This window comes from Nothoprocta perdicaria, unplaced genomic scaffold, assembly GCF_003342845.1.
Source record: "Nothoprocta perdicaria isolate Ctin4 unplaced genomic scaffold, notPer1 scaffold_72, whole genome shotgun sequence".
Classification (NCBI taxonomy): domain Eukaryota; kingdom Metazoa; phylum Chordata; class Aves; order Tinamiformes; family Tinamidae; genus Nothoprocta; species Nothoprocta perdicaria.
This window is the reverse complement of record NW_020455999.1, coordinates 1,654,568-1,673,491: the sequence shown is the minus strand read 5'-3', so window position 1 is coordinate 1,673,491 and position 18,924 is coordinate 1,654,568. Positions and strand designations below refer to the sequence as shown.

The following is an 18,924-nucleotide window of genomic DNA, read 5'->3' as shown; positions in this document are numbered from 1 at the left end:
TCTATCCCTGGCTGCGTGGGAAGGCAGGAGGATGGAGTGCCAAGGCAAAGCTCTCCGTCTCACTTAGCCTAGCTGGTAAATAACAACCTGGGGCCATATGGCTCTGCAGCACCCCTGTTTCTGTGTTGGTATCAGAGCAGAGGTTGAGTTATTGGCTTCTTGGAGTGTGGCCACACATGGGCCAGGGGAGACCCTGCTAAGGGCAGCCACGCCTGACTGTTGGGGTCAGGGGGCCCTGGCTGAGCATCCTCCTGTCAGCTTTGCTTTCCCTTCTCCGGCTTCTCCCGCTCCCTCTGCCCATCCGTGACAGCTGTATGATAATTAGTCCTTGCTCTAAGCTGATTGACTGTGAATAGGAGGCACGAGGAGGGGACAAGCAGGTGGTCCCCAGAGGCAGCAGCCTTCCCGTAGTGTCCCTCACGCTGACAGGAACCAACAGCAGAGCTTACAGTTCCCCAAAAAGGAGTAGGAGGAGGGTAAAGAAGGGGCTGAAAAAGAAATCCCTCCTTCCCTGCCAGCCCACGGTGCTTAGCAGAGAGGCTCTGGAGAGCGAAGCAAGAGGAGAGGACACAGAGCTGCTGTCTGGGCAAGAGCAGCAGGAGTTCCCTCACTGGCAGCATGAGGATTTTTGGCAGGCTTGAGTACCTCCCGGTAAGGAGAAATCCCTGCAAGGTGGGTCCAGCCTGGGGAGAAAATTCAGTGGGCATTTCTTTTTCCTGGGGGTACCAGGTGTGTCTGCAGGAGCCTGCTTGCTGATAGAGCCAAGAGCGAGTCTAGATTTATTGCTGCCGGAGAGCAAATGTGTTTTGGTTGTGTGTGTGGGATGGCAAAGCCCTGGGGCAGAGCCCACATCTCTGAGCATCTCCGGCTCGCAGGCTGCAGAGCGGAGGGATTGCRCGGCTTTAGGCTGTTTAAGGAACAGTAGGTCTGTAAATGGGATTTGGGGGCACCAGGAGAGGACGGGAGGTGCATCCATCGGTGTTTGCATAAAAGAGGTGCATGTGCATCTATAACAATGTGAATATTTCTCTGAATGATGTTATTTTAAYATAGCTGAATTAATCACAGCTTGTGTCTAATCTGTGAGGTGTTTTTTCTACATGCACATGTGTACATGTTGTTATGACTGTGCACCTAATACTAAGTAGTGAGTATCACTGTTTTGTTCTGCAAGCAAAGAGGCCACTCCTGGATAAGGCCAGAAATGCATGGAAATTGCAACAAGGGGCTTCTCAACAGAAGGRCCCTGGAGGCAACCTTTAAATAGGGAGGGGTGTTTGCTTTGTTCCTTTCATATATCCCTTTGTGTCTGTTGTGCCCCCTGTTACGTTTTTGCTTTTCACTTGCTAGTTTGAAAGTCTCCAGCCTGGGGTCCTTCGCCCCACTATGGCCTTAACCCAAGTTAACACCTGCCTTGACTGCAGGTACTTTTTATCCCAATGATGCATGGGGTGAGTCTGCATCCAGCAGCAGCAGCAACGCATCTTCCTTGCCATCACACCGCCTGTTCCTATGAGGACAGCTGAAGAAATCCTGCTGATATACTTAGTATATACTTAGTATGCTGTTATACTTTGTGTGTGCCCTCTCCCTTTTCCACAAACTGAGGTACAGCTGAGTTATCTTCTTGAAAAAGTGCTTGGAAGGGTTCTCCCTTTGCTGTGTACTTTTCAAGGAAACCCTTATTTAGATGTTTATATTCACAATAAAACAGTGTGGACGCTAATCTCATTTATAGAGCGTTATTTTGGAGCAGCTATTCCGAAGTTGGGTTCAAGTGGCTGCAAGTTGGGAGAATTCCCTCTAGCCTTTGCAATATGTGCGTGAAAGACATCTGCAGAGGAGACCCCATGGGATTTACCCCTCCTCTGGCAAGAGGACTTGGGGCTGCACAGACCCCTCTTAATGAGATGCCTTGCAGCGGGGTTTCCAGTGCCTAATTGGGCATCRCGCAGCCTTTGCAAGGAATGACTCAGTCCTGTCCCATTATATCTCCTCCTTTGCTATCAGAATTATTATGACACCTCCCAGACAAGCTGGCATCTCTGAACATGAAAATAACTCATCTTAATGAGAGTGAAGTGCATGTTGCCTAGCAGCAGAGCATCGCACAAGTCTTCGTGTGCTGCGCTGCAAAAGGCACTTATGTTAATGGGGTTGCTCTTCGCTCTGCTCTTGGGGCTTTGAATGTTGCAGGAGAAAAAATTTGCTCTCAAAAAGAGAGAGATGTTGGTAGAATACATCATCACTGTGAAATGAGTGTGCAAAGAGAGCAAAGGCCTTAGTTCTCCAGGTTAAAAGGGGAAGTCCTGCGAGCTTCATGACCTAGTTTCTCTTGGGAAGGAGGCAGATCAGTGCCCTGGAAGAAGAATCCCATGTTCTGTGGAGCAGCTGCTCTTCTGAGCCATGTCCTGTGTGCCAGCTGTCAGAATCCATGCCATTTATCCAGTGAAGCAGCCCAAACCCAGCAAAATCATCTCTGACTGGTAGAATAKCAGAGCATGGTTAGCACAGAGAAGTGACTGAGCACAGACTGGACATGGCACGTGATGACAACTGATGAAGATTGCATGGATAAATCTTGCTTCCCTGCTGGAAAGCATCCTGCCTGTTTTCCTTGGGTGAAAAGGCCGAGGTTGGGTCTGTTCTTGGTCCCACGCAGAACACAGGCAGCAGTAGTGCAAACTCATTGATCACTGGAAAGCATTTCCATCAGTTTACTGCACATTGAAGACTGCCCTGAAGATTGAGAACTTCTACTTTCAAGTTACTAAGTGAACTGCCTTGATCTTTATCAGCTGCCACTTGAAGTATTTGGCACATGTTGGATTTTCTCCGAACAATGTGGACAGAAGAGCTTGCTAGAGAGAGGAATATTCCTCACAGGTGCTTTTGGCTGCAGCCTGAAGGTACATGGCTGTGCCCAGGCTCTAGGGTCTCTGTAGAGATGTTGTGCTTCTCTTGAGGCTTTCCCTAGGCTTGTAGATATCTCGGTCCTGAAGAGCACTGCTTTCTGAGTCTCAGTCTCTTCTTATCTGCAGGATTTCTCCTATGATGACTCAAAGGTGGAGTTTAATGTTGATGCCCCCAATGGAGTGGTGATGGAAGGCTACCTCTTCAAGAGAGCTAGCAACGCTTTCAAGACGTGGAATCGGTGAGTAATAATAATTCACATCCTAGTAATACCTGTCCAAGGCTCTGAAGGTCGCTGTTGCAGGGATGCCAGCGCAAGGATGCCTTTCACCTTTGCTAAGATCTCAGTAACTGTTATTGTCACTGGATTCCAAAATAAATAGTTGAGGGAGGTTATTTTGATAGCTTCCTGTATAAAGAAACTTTTCTTTTAGGGACTGGTGATGCCACTCACTGTGCAGTGTTCTCATACTGGCGTGCAAGAGTATTCAGTAAAAGAGCCCATTGCTTTGTATTTTATATAAGTGATAATTATTTTTCTGCACCAAAAGGAGCCTGCTTCTTTTTGCAAGCTGGTTTATTGCTCCTAGGCTGCATTATGAAATGAGTCAGCCCACGATTTGCTTTGTCTGAGTAAATGCTTGAAAACGCATCTCAGAGTGCCTTCCATAATGGAACAATGACCAGGTTCCGTGCAGGGAAAATAGGACACAAAGCAGCTGGAGTCTTGCCCTGGGGAAGCTGTAAATTCGTAGCCATCAAGAGAACCCTCTAACGTAGGAGGACAGGCCCTGTTTCCAAGGGCTGCTAGACTCAAACTGATCTGTCTTTGAAGGGGGAGATGCGTGGAAATATCAACTATGCTGCGGGGAGCTGAGATGGCTCTTCTGTGTGATGAGCCTGCTCTTAGCTGCTTATAAATATTTCAGCTGATGCGTCACTGGGAATGCCAGRCTTGTATGTGTCCCACCCGTTTATGCCTTCTGTGCTGGTTGGGAGGCTCCACAGCTTTCAGAAACCTTGGGAAGGTGCAAGCAGAAAAGGTTTCGTGCTCTTGTCTTGCTTGATGCTTATGTGTAATTTTCCTTAGTCAATGGGCTTTGTTTATGCTTGTGCAATTAAAAGGAGCGAAACCCTTGCAGTCAGTTTCTAATGCATGAAATCAATGCCTCTTTGTCCCGCGTTTCCTCCTATGGCTTTACAGGGAAATGACACAGGGTTAGGAAATCCTGTATTTGGCTGTCAGGTACTGTCAGTGCATGCTCCACAGCCAGGTGGAGATGTGCTGGTATTGGACTTCACAATAACCAAGTGTTAAATAACTCACCAGTCCATGGTATGCACAGAAACTTCCTGTGTTTGGGCAGACAAGAGACTTGAAATTGGTAGAGATCTATGAATTGGTTAGGTAAATAATTTCTTCTCCCCAAACTTTGCCTGATGCTGAGCATAACATTTCCATCCGTCAGGCTTTCTGGTTCCTTGACATTTCCGTAATATCTCTGCACTTGAGGAACCAGAAGCCACAACACCAGCTACTGTCCAGCGCAGGTGTTTGATTTCAGTGCTCACAAGCTGCTGCACCAGAAGGAATCTTGTCTGAATTTGTCAGCCTCTTGGGATACCCTACTTGTGTTTGAGGCAAAGAATGGCCTCGTTTCTTGTGCTCTCGCATGGCTGCTGCCATGCATCTCTGCAGAGCAAAAGGTCATTCCAGAGGAGTTCAGGAGAACAGGGCTGCAGGAATTGGGAGCACAAACGTGAGACAAACCTTCTGCTCGGCTTCRTGTGGCACCAGAGCTCCTTGAGCACAGGCTGCTCTCCCAGCAGCTCGGAGAGATGCAGGGCTGGATGGGTTCACGAGTTGATCCAAAGGGGTTCCCATGTAGGAGGGATGGCCTCCAGTCACCTGTGTTCTTCTCCAGAGTCCTTTCCTCTTGTTGCCTTTTGTCTTTCTCAGCGAAGATGATAGACAGTCCTGTCTCATCTCGTTTTCCCGGGGAGCCCAGCTCCTTTGCAAGCCAAACACGCAATAGGTGCTGTAAACAACAGCCTGCTCCAAGCCTCCTTTGGCTCTTCATGCTTGACTTTTTCAGTACGTTCTTTCTAAAGCCTAGTGGTGCTCACAGCTTTCGTTGCCCTCTAATCAGGGTGCTAAATGCTAGGCTGTACCCTAAGAGGAGGAAACAGCTCAAGGGTTTGGATTTAGCACTGAAGACACCAGGGGGTTTGGGTTTCTCTCTGCTGTGTGCGATGGGGAGAAACCTGGGGACTCCCTGGACAGGGTGCTTGGAGGCAAACTGCACCAGGCAGCACCAGTGCAAGGAACGCAGCCTTTCTAGGAAACACRAGCTGTGGCTGTGCTCTGTGGCTGTGTCCCTAACCAGTGTCCCACAGGTGCTGGTTTTATTCTCTGCACCAGGACCAAGGCACACGTGCAGCCTTCTGCCCTGCAAGTCTCAGGCAGCAATATGGGAGAGCCCTTTTCCTCCTCTTCCTTCCTTCCTCCTGTTTTCATATGCRCTGACGTTTCTAGGACACTTGTCACCACAGCATCTCAGTGCTAAAAGAGGTTATTCCTTAGGGCTGTAAATGCTGTGTTTATCCTCTGAAGGAGAACGCTGAAAGAGTGAACTTTTCCTCCTACATTAGTATTTTTCTTGCTTCCCGAAATAAATGACACTCTCTGTAAATGCAGAAATACCCTGTTCTGCGGGGAAGGGGAGCTGCCTCTCCCCCTATAGCTCTCTTGCTATTCATATGCTCTGATCTCTGCCGTTCTGCCTTCCTCTGTCCCCTCAGGAGGTGGTTCTCCATACAGAACAGCCAGCTGGTGTACCAGAAGAAGTTAAAGGTGAGTGAAGAGGCCTCGCTCTTGGCAGCTCAGCCAACTTCTCYGGTGTCCTCCTGTCCTGCGTTGGGGAGAAGGAAGGGTTGGATCAGAGGGACATCAAGCCTATTTGGGTGCTACTGCTCTGTAAAGCCAGGCCATGCTAGAAGGGAGTGGTGGTGATGGTTTCTGTAGAGATCTAAGCACTGCTGCTTAGCAGAAGTTGAAGTTCCCARTAAACCTGTCATTTCAGCTGCTTGTTGTCCCATCCCACATCACACATTCCCATTGCTTTGGAGTTATCCCATGGCTGTCCGTCTTCTTCCTGGCCCCGTTATTTGCTAAACAGCAGGATTTGGGGAGGAATTTTCTGGGAAGGCAGATTATGAAATGGATTCAGGGAGCGGGTCTAAGCCACCTCTTCTCTCTCCTTCAGGATGTCCTCACAGTAGTGGTGGAAGACCTGCGGCTCTGTACCGTCAAGCCATGCGAAGATATAGAGAGGAGGTTTTGCTTTGAGGTTGTCTCACCTACCAAGTAAGTTTGGTAGTTTTTCCAGGCCCTCCTCACAAGAGCTGGACTGTGCATGGAATTGCAAGAGATTAGATTCAAGCAGATGCTACCCTGGGCTCCTCGGTGTTCACTGATACTGCTGCCTGTGTTTCAGGCCTCCCATGAGGTTCAGCAGACGCCAAGTCAGAAGTTGGGGCCCCCCAAACCTAATACATGCTTAGGTAGGAAAGTTAGCAATGGTCAGCTTTTTAAAATGGCTGGCAAGCATGCCTGGAGTTTTTGAGGAGGAAGTACCACTATAGYGCAAGTCTTATTATTTTTTGCCCCTTTTTGCCTGTTAAATCAAAGCTTTGTGCCCTTGGAAAGGCTTTGCTGAAGATCAAGCGGGACAGTCTGCTCGTGGCACTTCTCTTCCAGCTCGCCCCTTTCTCTCGCAGGAGCTGCATGCTGCAGGCCGACTCGGAGAAGCTGCGCCAGGCCTGGATTCAGGCTGTTCAAGCCAGCATTGCCTCTGCTTACCGGGAGAGTCCTGACAGCTACTACATCGAAGTGAGTGGAGAGCCCTGCTCCCATCCTGGAGCCTGGGCACGAGCTTCTGGGTTGATGAGGCCAGTGCGGGTGGCTGGGCTGGCTGGAAATACTCTTTGCCCTCAGGGTAGGGGGGTGATGGCAGTGCTAGCTCAAAGGAACGAGCTGTCAGGAGCAAAGGGAAGGCTTTAAATCAGCGTTGTCCTGACATCCTCGCCTCCTTGCTGTGCCGCTCTGAATTCCTGTTGGCAGGGGTGCTCCCCTGCTTGCTGTCTTGCTGGGCCAGGTGCAAGGCCCTGGGTGTCCTGGCTGGGAGCTGGTGGTGCTCTGGGCTGCCTGCCCTCCTGGAGAGGGACAGGAGGAAGCACCATCTCCTGGCAGCCTGGAGGAGCCCATTAAAGTGATGTCCTGGCCCTCTTGTTCCYGATGTTGCTCAGAGTTTAGCGAGGCTTTACCCTCTTCCTTCTCAGACCAGCACTAGTTCATTCTTCCTCAGCTAATGCTTCCCACCTGTGTCACATGAAGTTCCGACTCCTTCCACAGTACTCTGCAAATCCTAGAATCCTTTTCTCCCTGCAGAGGCTGGATCGGACTGCGTCCCCATCCACCAGCAGCATCGATTCGGCTACTGACTCCAGGGAGCGCAGTGTGAAAGGGGAGACCATCCTGCAGAGAGTTCAGAGCATCCCAGGGAACGACCAGTGCTGTGACTGCGGGCAGCCCGATCCCCGCTGGGCCAGCATCAACCTGGGCATTCTCCTGTGCATCGAGTGCTCTGGTATCCACAGGTACTGCATGTGCGCTGCCAGCTAGACACCTCGGATGAAACCAACACTGAAAGGGCTCAAAAACAGGACTGAATTTCTTTTTTTATTTTTCTTTTTTTTTTTCTGTCTTGTGATTCATAAGCAGTTTTGTTTTAAGGCTTGTAACCATTTCTGTTTCTTCCTTTTTTGGACAAATAGGAGTCTGGGTGTTCACTGCTCCAAAGTCCGATCTCTCACRCTGGACTCCTGGGAGCCAGAATTACTGAAAGTGAGTGTTGGCTTTTACTGGCAGCAGTTACAGGGTGCTGTGCAAGGCAGTCTTACTTGCAGGAATAAATTGGAAGGTAACTCTTCATCTGACAGTTTAATTCTTTCATCACAGCTGATGTGTGAGCTGGGGAACAGCACTATGAATCAGATATACGAGGCACAGTGTGAAGAATTGGGACTTAAGAAGCCCACAGCAGGGAGCTCCAGGTGAGTCTGAGCACGGGCCCTGATCCTCACAGCCCTAGGGAAAGGCAGCCATCCCTCCCAAGCAAACTCTCTATCCTGAGGTATCCTGAGATATCTGGAAAGCTGGATTGCAGTTTTGGCTGGTACTTCAGCGAGGGCCCAAACTCTTCCCCATGGCCTAAGTGACTTGGTCGTGGAGGGTACAAGTACTTCAGTCCACTTCTGCAGCTGGCCTGAGCTTGGCTCTGATGGAGTGGGATGTGACGTGCTTGGGAGCCAGGGCCTGCTGGCTTTACATCTGCTCTGAGAGCTTGCGAAAGATTTAGCTGAAGGAAATGATATGGTCTGGGGTTGAACATCCTGCTTCACTTTCAGCTGCTTGCCTCACCTCCTAGTTCTGCTTCACAGCAGGAAACATTTTAAGGCTTAAGAAGCTCTTTCTTCTTTGTACAGTCCTTGCTGGTTGCAGAGCAACCTCCTTTCCTTGCTTGCTTTAGGTGAGCCTAGTGACCCTGTGCACAGTTTTATGCTCTTCTCCCCTTAGGCAGGACAAGGAAACCTGGATCAAGGTGAAGTATGTGGAGAAGAAATTTCTGAAGAAGCTGTCAAATGGGGAGGCCCTGACGGAGAACGAGAGGAAACCTCGGCGCTGGTGTGTGAARAAGTGTCAGAGGAACAACAGCACCACGAAAGCCCCCACGGCTCGGAGGAAGTACCGCCACGAAGCAAATGCCTCGCCAGCCACGTTAGCTTCAGGTGGGGAGGTGTCTTTGTCACCCCATGCGGAGTATTTGCCTCTTACTGCTCCTTGTGAATGTCTGCGCAACTGTTGTAGCACCACGTGGGGCCCTGTCTCTCCAGAGCCTGCAGCCTGACGGATATAGGCAAAAGTGCACTGGTACAAACCTTCCTGACACGGGTCTTTAAAGCCACTTTGTAATATTTTCCGTMTTATTAAGGAAATTCTTGTGCTTAGAGGAGGTCATTACATTAGGTGACCCACAGCTTCTAGTCATCTGCTCTTCCTTTGTATTGCAGCTTCCTGCTTTTCAATAAAACACATACACAAAACTACCCCTCCGCCCCCCTCAAAACCCATAACCTGCTCAATCTGTACTAGAGGTGACTGTTTGTGAAGGGTTTTGGCTGCCCAAGTTATCCTTGGTTGATTCCTGGCCTGCAGTGCACCATGATCTATGGCCAGTTCTTTGTTACTGCTTGAGAGTTTGTCTGAAGATGGCCATGGCACTGAAYGCAACCCGATGTAGGCTGGAAATGCAAGCTCAGTGTGTGTAAATGCAGCTGCAGGACTATCTGTCTCCTTTCTTTTTTTCCCCTCATTTGCTTCTTTTTAACTGTGTGTTTCAAAATCTCTCTGCATAAAACAGCAGCCACCCTGGAGCGGAAGTTCCGGCGAGATTCTCTCTTCTGCCCTGACGAGCTGGACTCTCTCTTCTCCTACTTTGACACCGGTGCTGGCTCTGGCCCACGCAGTAAGTACCTAGAAAGAAAGAAAGAAAGAAAGCAGCTTTGCCTCCTGCCTCTTCTGGGGCATGCCCATTGCACCAGAGCTGCAGGTGAGGTGTCAGCCTGGCTGGAGAGGCGGCCAACCCACCAGATCACACGTACTGGGTAAATGTTTCAGGAGAGTGATGAGGAGCTTTTGCCCAAACTCCGACCCATTGCTCTTCAGTGCATTTAATTAATATCCTATACRCTCAGTCCCTGGTGTTTGCATTCTTGTGGATGGGATTTTTTTCCCCTACGTCTTTTAGTTCCAGCCTGTGCGTTCTGTCAGATTTTTGTGGTTTTGGTTGAGTTTTTTTTCTTTTTCCTTTTTTTGGCAAGTCCTGCTATGGACCTTTTTCTTTTTTCTTTTTTGTTTGTGACAATGAACTGCCCTCATGTTCCGTCCACCTTCCTCTAGGTGCCAGCCACATCTCTATGCAGCATCCGCTAGCAGGTGGCCCATGGAGTGGCAGTGGCATTGGTCCCGGTGGGAGCGGTACGCCGTTCCTCCTGGACGGAGGTAAGGTGACGCTCTGGCAGCCAGCAGCAAAAGAGACCCCCCAAATTCTACTTGTTTCAAGTCCAGCTTCAGAGGCAATTGTATATATATCTTTTCAACCAGAGGACTGGAAGTCATACACAACCAGTTGCTTGAGGGTAAGGCAGGCTGGCAGGGTTTTGAAAGACAAAAAAAACCTCATAGGGTTTCAAGCAGTTGAGCTACTGCACTAAAAAGAAACCACTGTCCCTCAGATGAGATGCAGAATCTAATCCTTATGTGCAGGTAGACCATTGCCAACAGGAATTGTAGGCATTTACTTCAAATATTCTGCATTTGACAGAGCCTAGGAGCACAGTCTGTTCCTGAGCTTCAGCTAAGGGGCAGCAAATTCTTAGGTTGCCTCAATTGCTTGTGGTTTTAKGAGCTTACAGAAAGAGTTTAAGGGTCTGAGTCAGCCCAGCAGAAAGTTGCAGGCTTTCCTTTTTCATGTTATCTCCTCTAGAAATCAATGCAACAYGTGCTTTAGTGCTTGGCTGAATCAGTGCCTTAAAGAGTATTCTAGTTTCAAGGAATTCGGCATTAGTCAACTTGATTGCACCAGAGCTGAAGGCCAGTTGGCTGCATCACTTGGGTGATGCAGGGCTACAGAGCTGCTCAGCATCAGCCCTCCTCCTGAAGAAGAAAAGGGAAATTTTTGATTCAGTGGCAACAGAACTATTTTTTCCCCAAATATTAGCATTAATGTGTCATGAGCCAGATCCTCTCTGTTTATCTGTAGTCCCAGAGTACAGAGGTATATCTCGCTGAAGTTGCTCTTTATGCTGACATAATGGACAGCAGATGCAGTGGTTGTTTTCTACAAAAAGCAGCAGTGAATCCAAAAAGATGCACAGGGTATGTGCCGCTCTGGACCTTTCCTGGGAGCTGCGTTCGCCCAGTCAGGAAGTTCCCAAGCCCTATCCAAGCACCTTGTCTTTTGATAACTCCCTACCTGTAATGTGCATTAGTCTCCAAAATCCTTCAGTGATTGAATCTGAATAACAAAGCAGCAGAGGGTAGCAGGATCACCCAAATTCTTACGTCAAAAATAATCTGCTCCCCTCTATCTATAGCCAAGGGACCCTCTATCTGGTCTGGTCTCTATTTTTCTATTAATGTAGTACTGACACTATACAAGACTCCTGAGAAAGTATCCGAGGTTACAGATTAGGCCTGTTCCTSTGTATGGCTGTATAAGTCTAGATCTGACAAGGATCTGATCTTACAAGGTTGGATCTACATTGATGTACCAGATTAGTACTAAATATTTTGGGGTAGATTCTACATGACTTACCATATGAATTAAATAGGGTTATTTTTCTCTTCGTTTTTTTTGCCATCAGTTTTTACTGAACATGGTACGTCTCTGAAATGATTTTACAGCAAGGCCGTAAAATAGTGACCTGATTTGTGGCTAGTCTGTGAACCAGTTTTCTTCTGAATAACCCAAGTCACACAAAAAGTATTCAGCCCAGCCCTGAACATTACTGAGATGTGTCCTTGTCCTGAGGGCACTGGGAGAAAAGTGTTGGAGAGCMCAGCCTCCAAGTGAGATGCTATGTGATGACTTTGACATCTCATCGTTGAAGTTGAGAAGGGTCTGATGTTCAATCACGTTCTTTTGTGGATCTGGATTCCACTGCTAGGAGTGTTCAGAGGTCACAGCAATTGGTGTGGGTTCATATTTTCCATAGGTGACATCACTGTGCCTAAGAAGGAGCCTTGGGCAGTTTTGTCCATCTAATGTGAATCTGTTTTGGGATGGGTTAGTAAACTTCACCATTTCCTGCAATAATACAGAGCAACCTTGATGCAAAGCGCTTTGACAGCAGTGGTTTCTGTTGTGACTTTATCTCCTGGGGCTTTTGAACAGTGTTGAAGRATTAGTTGTGAGCTGTGATGTGAGCCCCGGTGATTCCCAGAGGCTGTTCTTTATCTAKTCTCAAGCTCTAGGTGCTCTGAAGATGTCTATAGGCAGCCTTTAAGGGTAAGACGTGCAGTTCTGCTCTGGTTTTCCAGGCTGACACGTTTAATTCTTGCAGGCATCCCTGCTGTTATTCTTTGGCAAGGCCGATCAGCTGATATTTTCAGAAACGCGTAGCCAGGTACAACCTGGGTTATTTTGCTACCTAAACACAGTGATTTTTTGCCTTGGACATCATTGGGGCYTCAACTCCTGCGGGTCTGGGAAGGGAAAGAGAAACTTCCCAACCCTGATAGTCATTGGCAAGCTAAACGCAGCTGAGGATCCCTGTCAGGACAAAGGTAACCTGTTATCCCTGTCCCGACAGGACCAAGTCTCACACATACCTCTTTGCTGTCACCTTTTTCTCCTCTGTTTGTTGATTGTTGTTTCTGGGAGCAAGTGGAAAAGATAAGAAGCTGCTGACACAGTCTGTGTCCTTGCCCAAGTTGCCTCATCTTTGACTCCTGTTTCTTACCTGTAATCAGCAGCTTTGCAACATCTGCCAGTCTGGCTTGGAAGATGGGAGACACACTGGGGAAAGGGAATGAGGAATGAAGAGTTTGACATGAGATATTTACTATAGACATTCCTTGGTCCAGGCCTGGGCAGTAATCTACCACAAGGGCCATGCGTTGGCACATGGCTTGTGACAACTGAAAAGCTCTGGGAGAGCTCAAAAAGAGAGGAAATAGGGATTATTATTGGTAAAAGCAGAGAGGTGTCTTGAGTTGCCTCTGACACCGTGTGACCTGCTACAAAGCTGTCTCTGCTGCTGCTCAGCTCCAGTCTCCTTCACAGCGTCCCTCAGGTCTTGGCAAATGCTGTTCTCGACAGACCATAGTGCCATGGCAGTGACGGTGCAGCCCTACACGAAGGCAAGTGTAAGGTCATGGGCACCATAAGACGTTGCAGATTTTCCGTGGAGTTTTGTTGAGTGGGACAAGATGGGGTAGCAATGCGATGTCTGGACCACTGCAGAGCTCTTCCCCTCTGCTGCCTCACCTCATGCTGGTCACCTGTGTATTAAAATGCTCTTTGTTTGTCTTCTGTTGGCCCTGCAGGTTTGAGCAGTGACAGTGGCCTTGGAGGCAGCACCGACGGCAGCACCGATATCCTGGTGTTTGGTTCCGTGGTGGACAGCGTGACAGAGGAAGGTGGGTGTCACACACAGGCTGCCCATGGGAGCCTGGGGAGGAAGGGCACGTGGTCAGGCCCACCTGATGCCAAGAACAACAAGAAATGCCAACCTCTTGGGTCATGTCTCCCATCCCTTTCTCGCTCTCAGAGTGCGAGGTATCTGAAGAGTCGAGCGGCGAGGCAGAGATTGAGCAGGAAGCGTCGGATCTGGAGGACCTGAGGGAGCTTCATCCTGGCTTGCTCATTTACAAGGCAGCACAGGCTCGAAACCTGCCTCTCCTGGCAGAAGCGCTGGCACACGGTGCCGAGGTCAACTGGGTGAATGACGAAGATGAAAACAAAACGCCCCTGATTCAAGCTGTGATGGGGGTAGGTTGTGGTGGTGGCTGTCTCTAGGGTGCTGTATTTGGGAGTGTGAGAGGTTTGAACTCTCTTCAAAGTACACGGTGGGCATGGTACGTGTTTATGTGCTCTCTCAGGACCTCTGTCTGAATTTACTTATAAATCCCCCTTTATCTTCTCAGGGTTCTTTAATAGCCTGTGAATTCCTGCTGCAGAATGGAGCAGATGTTAACCAAAGAGATAGCCGGGGCCGCGCTCCCTTGCACCATGCTACCTACCTGGGCCACACTGGGTGAGTTCCTTCATACCCTGCTTTATGTTCTGTCACCRTGGGCTGGAGATGAAGGCTTAACATCCAGAGGGACCAAGGGAGCAGGGTTTGGGTGAACTGGTTATTTGTAAAGCATGCTTGTGTTTTTTATAGYTGACATCATCAGCTTGTTGATGTGCTGGGTAATTGCCCCCATGATGACAGGTAAATGGGATCCTGTAGCCAAATTCCTTTGTCCAATGCAATCATTCCTGTTATGGAGGGGTACAAGAGATGAAGAGATTTGGCAGGCCTGCTGTTTTTTTCATCCCCTAAGTCACTTCAGAGGGGATCCTCTCTAGGCAAGGAGATCTTTGCTTGCCCAGGGAAGAGCAGTGCTCCTAACACCAGTATTAGGGGTGTAGAGCATGGATTTCTGCTCTGATGGTTTTCTTTCCCTTCTACAGCCAGGTCTGCTTGTTCCTSAAGCGAGGAGCAAATCAACATGCAGTGGATGGCGATGGGCAGGACCCCCTCAGCATTGCAGTCCAGGCAGCAAATGCAGATATAGTCACCTTGTAAGTGCAGCTGGGACTTCCCGGTGCCCGAATGCAGGAACACAGCCTGAAAACAGCCAAGAGGAAGGAATAACCAAATCTCTTTCCTCCCTCTGTTTCACTGTAGGCTGCGTCTGGCTCGAATGAAYGAGGAGATGCGAGAAGCAGAGGGCCCCTTCGGACAACCAGGTCAATACCCCAGCAACAGCCCTACTGAGCTCCAGTACAGGAAATGTATACAGGAGTTCATCAGCCTTAACATAGATGAGTGTTAGTGACGACTCCCCCRCCTCCCCTTTTGCCATCTTGAAGTTGGGCTGGATTTCTAGAAGCCGTGTGAGCCCCACCCTTGGTATATTGGTGTTTCTGGCAGATTGGTCTGTCTCTTATGCCTGCACATATAGGTTGGGATCCACCAGGAAGGAGAAAGGACCTCTCCTGTCAGCATGAAGTTACCGTGCTTGCCTACTGCATAGTTGATTGCCTGGAGGAGTCTTAGGGCATAAGCACAGACCATGGCGTGTGGGCTTGTGTGTGTGTGTGATAAGTATGTAAGACCAGAGCTCAGCACAAAACAAGAAAAAAAAAAAAAGAGAGAGAGAAAAAAAGAAGAAAAGGAAACCCTCTATCACCAGGAGAAATCCACCAACAACATGATCAGACCAACCCGTCACGTTTCTGCTGCAGTGTAGTTCCTATSCACTGAATTCTTGTCTGAACAGTTGGCTTGGAGGGGAGTCTGTCCAGGAGCCCTCCTGGCGGTGCGACCCGCAGCCCGGGGCTGCTGCAACATACAGAAGCCGCTGGGGCCAATTTAGAAAGCAAAGCTATGACCTCTAAGCCAGGAAGAGTCTGTCTWGTGGGGCCTTTGCTCCAGCAGGCCCAAGGGAAGGGTTGAGAGCGATGGCCACCCACCTAAGGTGCTCAGGTCTATAGCAGCCACGCTTCCTTTCTTTGGGGCCCGTGGTGGCTCGCTGGTCAAAGCCATAGCCCATAGCGTGCCCCGCGCTGCCGCGGGATCAGCACGTTGCTAGCGAAGCAGCACCGCCGGCTCTCGGAGGCGGGCAGGAGCTGCTCGCTGGCGACAGGCCTCGCGTCAGGGATGAAAAGCCAAGTCCAATTCCCACTGCCGAAATGGCCCCCTGAAACGCGCGGTTTGAGTTCGGCTCTGTGTTCTGGTCACTTCAGATTTCCGACTTAGCACCTCTGTGGAGACTTCTGTTTGCATGTGTATCCCTTCCCTGCGTAGCCTGCATGCTGAAATGTAGGAGTAGAGCATCTCGGCAGCTGGCCCAGGAATCTGGAGTTTCCTGAATCCAAGGACCAGCAAAACCTTCTTCMTATTTCCTCCCTTACTGGAGTGGGGGAACATATTTCTACTCAGAGCACTTTGTTGCTGTTTTTATAGTCAGTGTTTCAGGAATCATGCTGTGCAGAGATGCTGCAACCTTGTGGACTCGCAGAGCCACTTCCCTTGGGCTGGGAATTGGGATGCCCAGGACATCCAGGTGTCCTGGGATTGCTTCTGGATGCCATCAGCTGCTGCTGCCATCAGAGTTCTCTGCTGCCCGTGGAGGGCAGTCCGCAACTGGCATTTGCTCCTGCTTGSGCTGCTAGCCCTGGTTTGGGCCACGGTGCCTTACAGGAGATGCTGRAATCTGGAGGGATCCGAATCCCACAAGGAACACAGGTCAGGAGGCAGGTGGGAGTTCCCAATCCCTCTGTTATGGCAGTAGCAATAGTCGTTTTTTCATCCTATGTATCTTTGTCTCCTCCACTTTTTTTCATACTGGTTGCTGTCATGCTGCAGCTCTTGGTAGACTAGAGTCTAGCACTCTGAGTTATTTCTACTTATTTCTACTGCTGAAGGTTCTGCCCTCAGATGCTGAACCAACAATACTTGGACCAACCACATGTCTAAAAATCAAACAGTAGCGAACTCCCCTTGGACTCTGGTCCTCTCAGTTCAAGGGGAGTCCCTGCTCCCTCAGGGAAATGCTGCCCCAGATTTTGCTGCAAACGGACCACAATTTTGTCTGTGCAATGTGGGTCTCTTATCTGGCCCTTTTGGCTTTCTCATGCCTTTTCTCTCTGGAGCTAAGTTCTGATTTCAATTCCAGCTGTCGTGAATCTGGAATAGTCCTGGAGTTGCTGGCAGTCCAGAATCTGGCCTCAGGGCCTTTCTTTCCAAAATAATCATCTTCCACCCATCTTAGAAAATCCAAAATGACTGAGCTCAGCCCCGTTAGTCCCTTGAGCTTCAGGAATGCTGCGTTCACCCCATCTCTGCACCCTTGGAGGCCTCTGACYCCGGAGCCCTCTCCGTGTTTCCTGTAGCAGCTGCGCCCAGGGGACAGCCGCGTTCTCCTGCAGCCTGGCCTTGCAGTCCTTTGCACCGGACTTGTGTCCTCCTGGCCAAAATTCCCTGCCTCATTTGACATCCCTAATGTTACAAATCAGCCCTGTGCTCCGTGGCCTCGCTCTGCGGAGCTGGGAGGGTTTGGGRTGCCCCCTCGGTGAAATGAGACGGGGTGCTGGGCATGGGGCACTGCAGCAAAGCCCTTAGCCGCGTGTCTCCCGCCGCTGGCACTGCTAGAGGATCGCCCTGAAGCACCCCGCGGTCAGGATGGGAATTTGCAGCCCAGAACTGGCTGCATCCCCTCGGTAGGAGCTAGACACCCTTCTAGTRTCTAGTAGGGTTTTAAATTTAAACCTCGCCCACGTCACCCTGATCTGCATCAACTCGGGCGTCTGTCAGTGCCGATGTGGTTCCCCAGAGCAAGGCCACGCTTAACCAGAACCGGCCTCACTTAGGGAACGCTGGAGACCTTGAAGTGCTAGAAATGTTTCTCCTCGGCCAGGCTCCCGTCTGGGCTCGTGAGTTTGGATGCGCTGCTTGTCTAACAGCTTTTCTCTTGCACAGCAACTTAAAACACCCCATTTGGTTTTCCAATCTCCTCCGAGGAGTTAGCAATGTGGCTGATCCTTCCTGCACCCTTGGGAACTGGAGGCAAAGGTTTCCACTGCGGCCCATTTTATTTCACAGCGTCAGTGACTCACGAGAAGAATATAAAAATCATGTATAGTTTGCTGCATTGAAGCTCAGACTCTTGCACTGCTGAAGTATGTGCATTTAAAGCATATGTAAATACAAATGCCAAAAGCAGTGTTTTGCAAGACAATTTATCTATTTAATATGTATTGGTACTTTATTTAGATTCAATGTATAAAACAASTTTGTGCACTTTTCCTACTTACAGTATTGGGGGGGGTACGTTCTTCTGTTAYGGATTTTGTGCTGACTTTTTTTAATCAGTGAAATTGTTATGTATTTAATTTATTATTGATATGCCCAGAGGACTAGTGCAATTTTTATTCAATGCAATTTGGCTGTATTTAATGTCAGGATTTTTTTTGTAACATTGTTAGGGATTTTTTCCCCAAATCTGTTTGTTCCTTCCCCCCATTTTCCTTTCCCTCTCCCCCAATTTATCTCTATTTTTTGTGATGCAGATCATAAGGCATTAAATGCATCTAGTTTGAAATATAATAGACCACTTTAGTACATCCTGCAGTTTCTAAAACAAAATTCTCCAGGAAAAACAAACGCTAAGGAGGCGCTTCTCCCCGTTTTCTGTGTTGCTTTGTGTTTTTTGATGGGGAGGGTTGGTGTTTGCAGGTTTGGAGCCGGGGCGAGCCGGAGCTCGTGAAGTTTGTTTTCAGAGAAGCGGCCAAAGCAAAGACTAGGTGCAAACACTGGCTCTTTCTCSTTTTTGAAGGCATTTGTCCTACACTACCATCTGAAATATCCAATACCAGAACTTTGTTCTCTCAAAAGAGTGCAGATGTTACCTCTATGAGATTTAGCTGTTAGAAAGCAAAGGCTGGGCACCGTCAGATCCCTGGTGGACCCAAACTGCTGCCTCAGCCTTGCAGATTATTTTGTCTGTTGCTTTTCTGAGCTCTAGGGCAAGATTTCCAAACCAGCCCAGATTGTGAATGGGGCTGGAAGTGAGGCTGAAGAACGAGGCTTGACTAGGTGAGACTGTGATGAGCCTAAGACGGATGAAAAAGGCATCAGTAAAATGACTATTTATGCAAGGGAAAAACAGCATTTCCTAAGGAAAGGCACTGACGAGCAGCCTCTCCAGTGCCTATAGCTGTTGGGACCTGCTGAATTCCTGGTGTTCTGGACTAGACTGGCCCGGGCCCAATTCTCTTGTCTCGTCTCAACCGAAGAGAAAATGGAAGGAATGGATTAAAAGAGGTATTAAATAGTTGGCCAGACAAATGTGAGTGTGAGCGGGTGTGGGGCAGGAGGGGACTGGAGAGGAGAAGGGAGAGGGCGACTTGGGAAGAGTAGGGCTTCTTTTGAAGGGATTCCAAGCCAGGCTGTGCTGTTCCCATAGGAATGGGATTCGTATCCCAACACGCCTGCCACATCCTCACCCCTGGGCTGGGCTTCCCCTTGTCCTAGCTTTAAGCCCAGTGTTACATTAAGGGAAGACCCAGAGCTGGAGGCTGGTGTGAGGTGAGTGGGGGCCRGGCAGTTGCTCCAGGGGTGTTGACCCCGTCTCCGTAGACCCCTTTCCTTTGACTTCCATCCCTGGTGTGT

The 18,924-nt window shown here is 49.2% G+C and overlaps 1 protein-coding gene across 4 annotated transcripts in view; it reads left to right on the top strand.

The window, feature by feature from the left end:
- ACAP3 (ArfGAP with coiled-coil, ankyrin repeat and PH domains 3) overlaps window positions 1-18,924 on the top strand; it is a 56,590-nt gene that overhangs the window by 35,262 nt on the left and 2,404 nt on the right. Inside the window, exons 11-25 of one of the 4 annotated variants that reach the window (XM_026050967.1) lie at window positions 3,042-3,154; window positions 5,716-5,767; window positions 6,180-6,280; window positions 6,694-6,805; window positions 7,364-7,572; window positions 7,750-7,819; window positions 7,934-8,028; window positions 8,552-8,763; window positions 9,396-9,500; window positions 9,935-10,036; window positions 13,085-13,177; window positions 13,309-13,529; window positions 13,685-13,794; window positions 14,220-14,330; window positions 14,437-14,498. In XM_026050967.1, the coding sequence (XP_025906752.1) occupies window positions 3,042-3,154; window positions 5,716-5,767; window positions 6,180-6,280; window positions 6,694-6,805; window positions 7,364-7,572; window positions 7,750-7,819; window positions 7,934-8,028; window positions 8,552-8,763; window positions 9,396-9,500; window positions 9,935-10,036; window positions 13,085-13,177; window positions 13,309-13,529; window positions 13,685-13,794; window positions 14,220-14,330; window positions 14,437-14,498 (1,768 nt within the window). Of the gene's footprint in view, window positions 1-3,041; window positions 3,155-5,715; window positions 5,768-6,179; window positions 6,281-6,693; window positions 6,806-7,363; window positions 7,573-7,749; window positions 7,820-7,933; window positions 8,029-8,551; window positions 8,764-9,395; window positions 9,501-9,934; window positions 10,037-13,072; window positions 13,178-13,308; window positions 13,530-13,684; window positions 13,795-14,219; window positions 14,331-14,436; window positions 16,649-18,924 lie in introns of those variants that run through there. The other 3 variants (XM_026050968.1, XM_026050970.1, XM_026050969.1) reach the window with 3 other exon arrangements.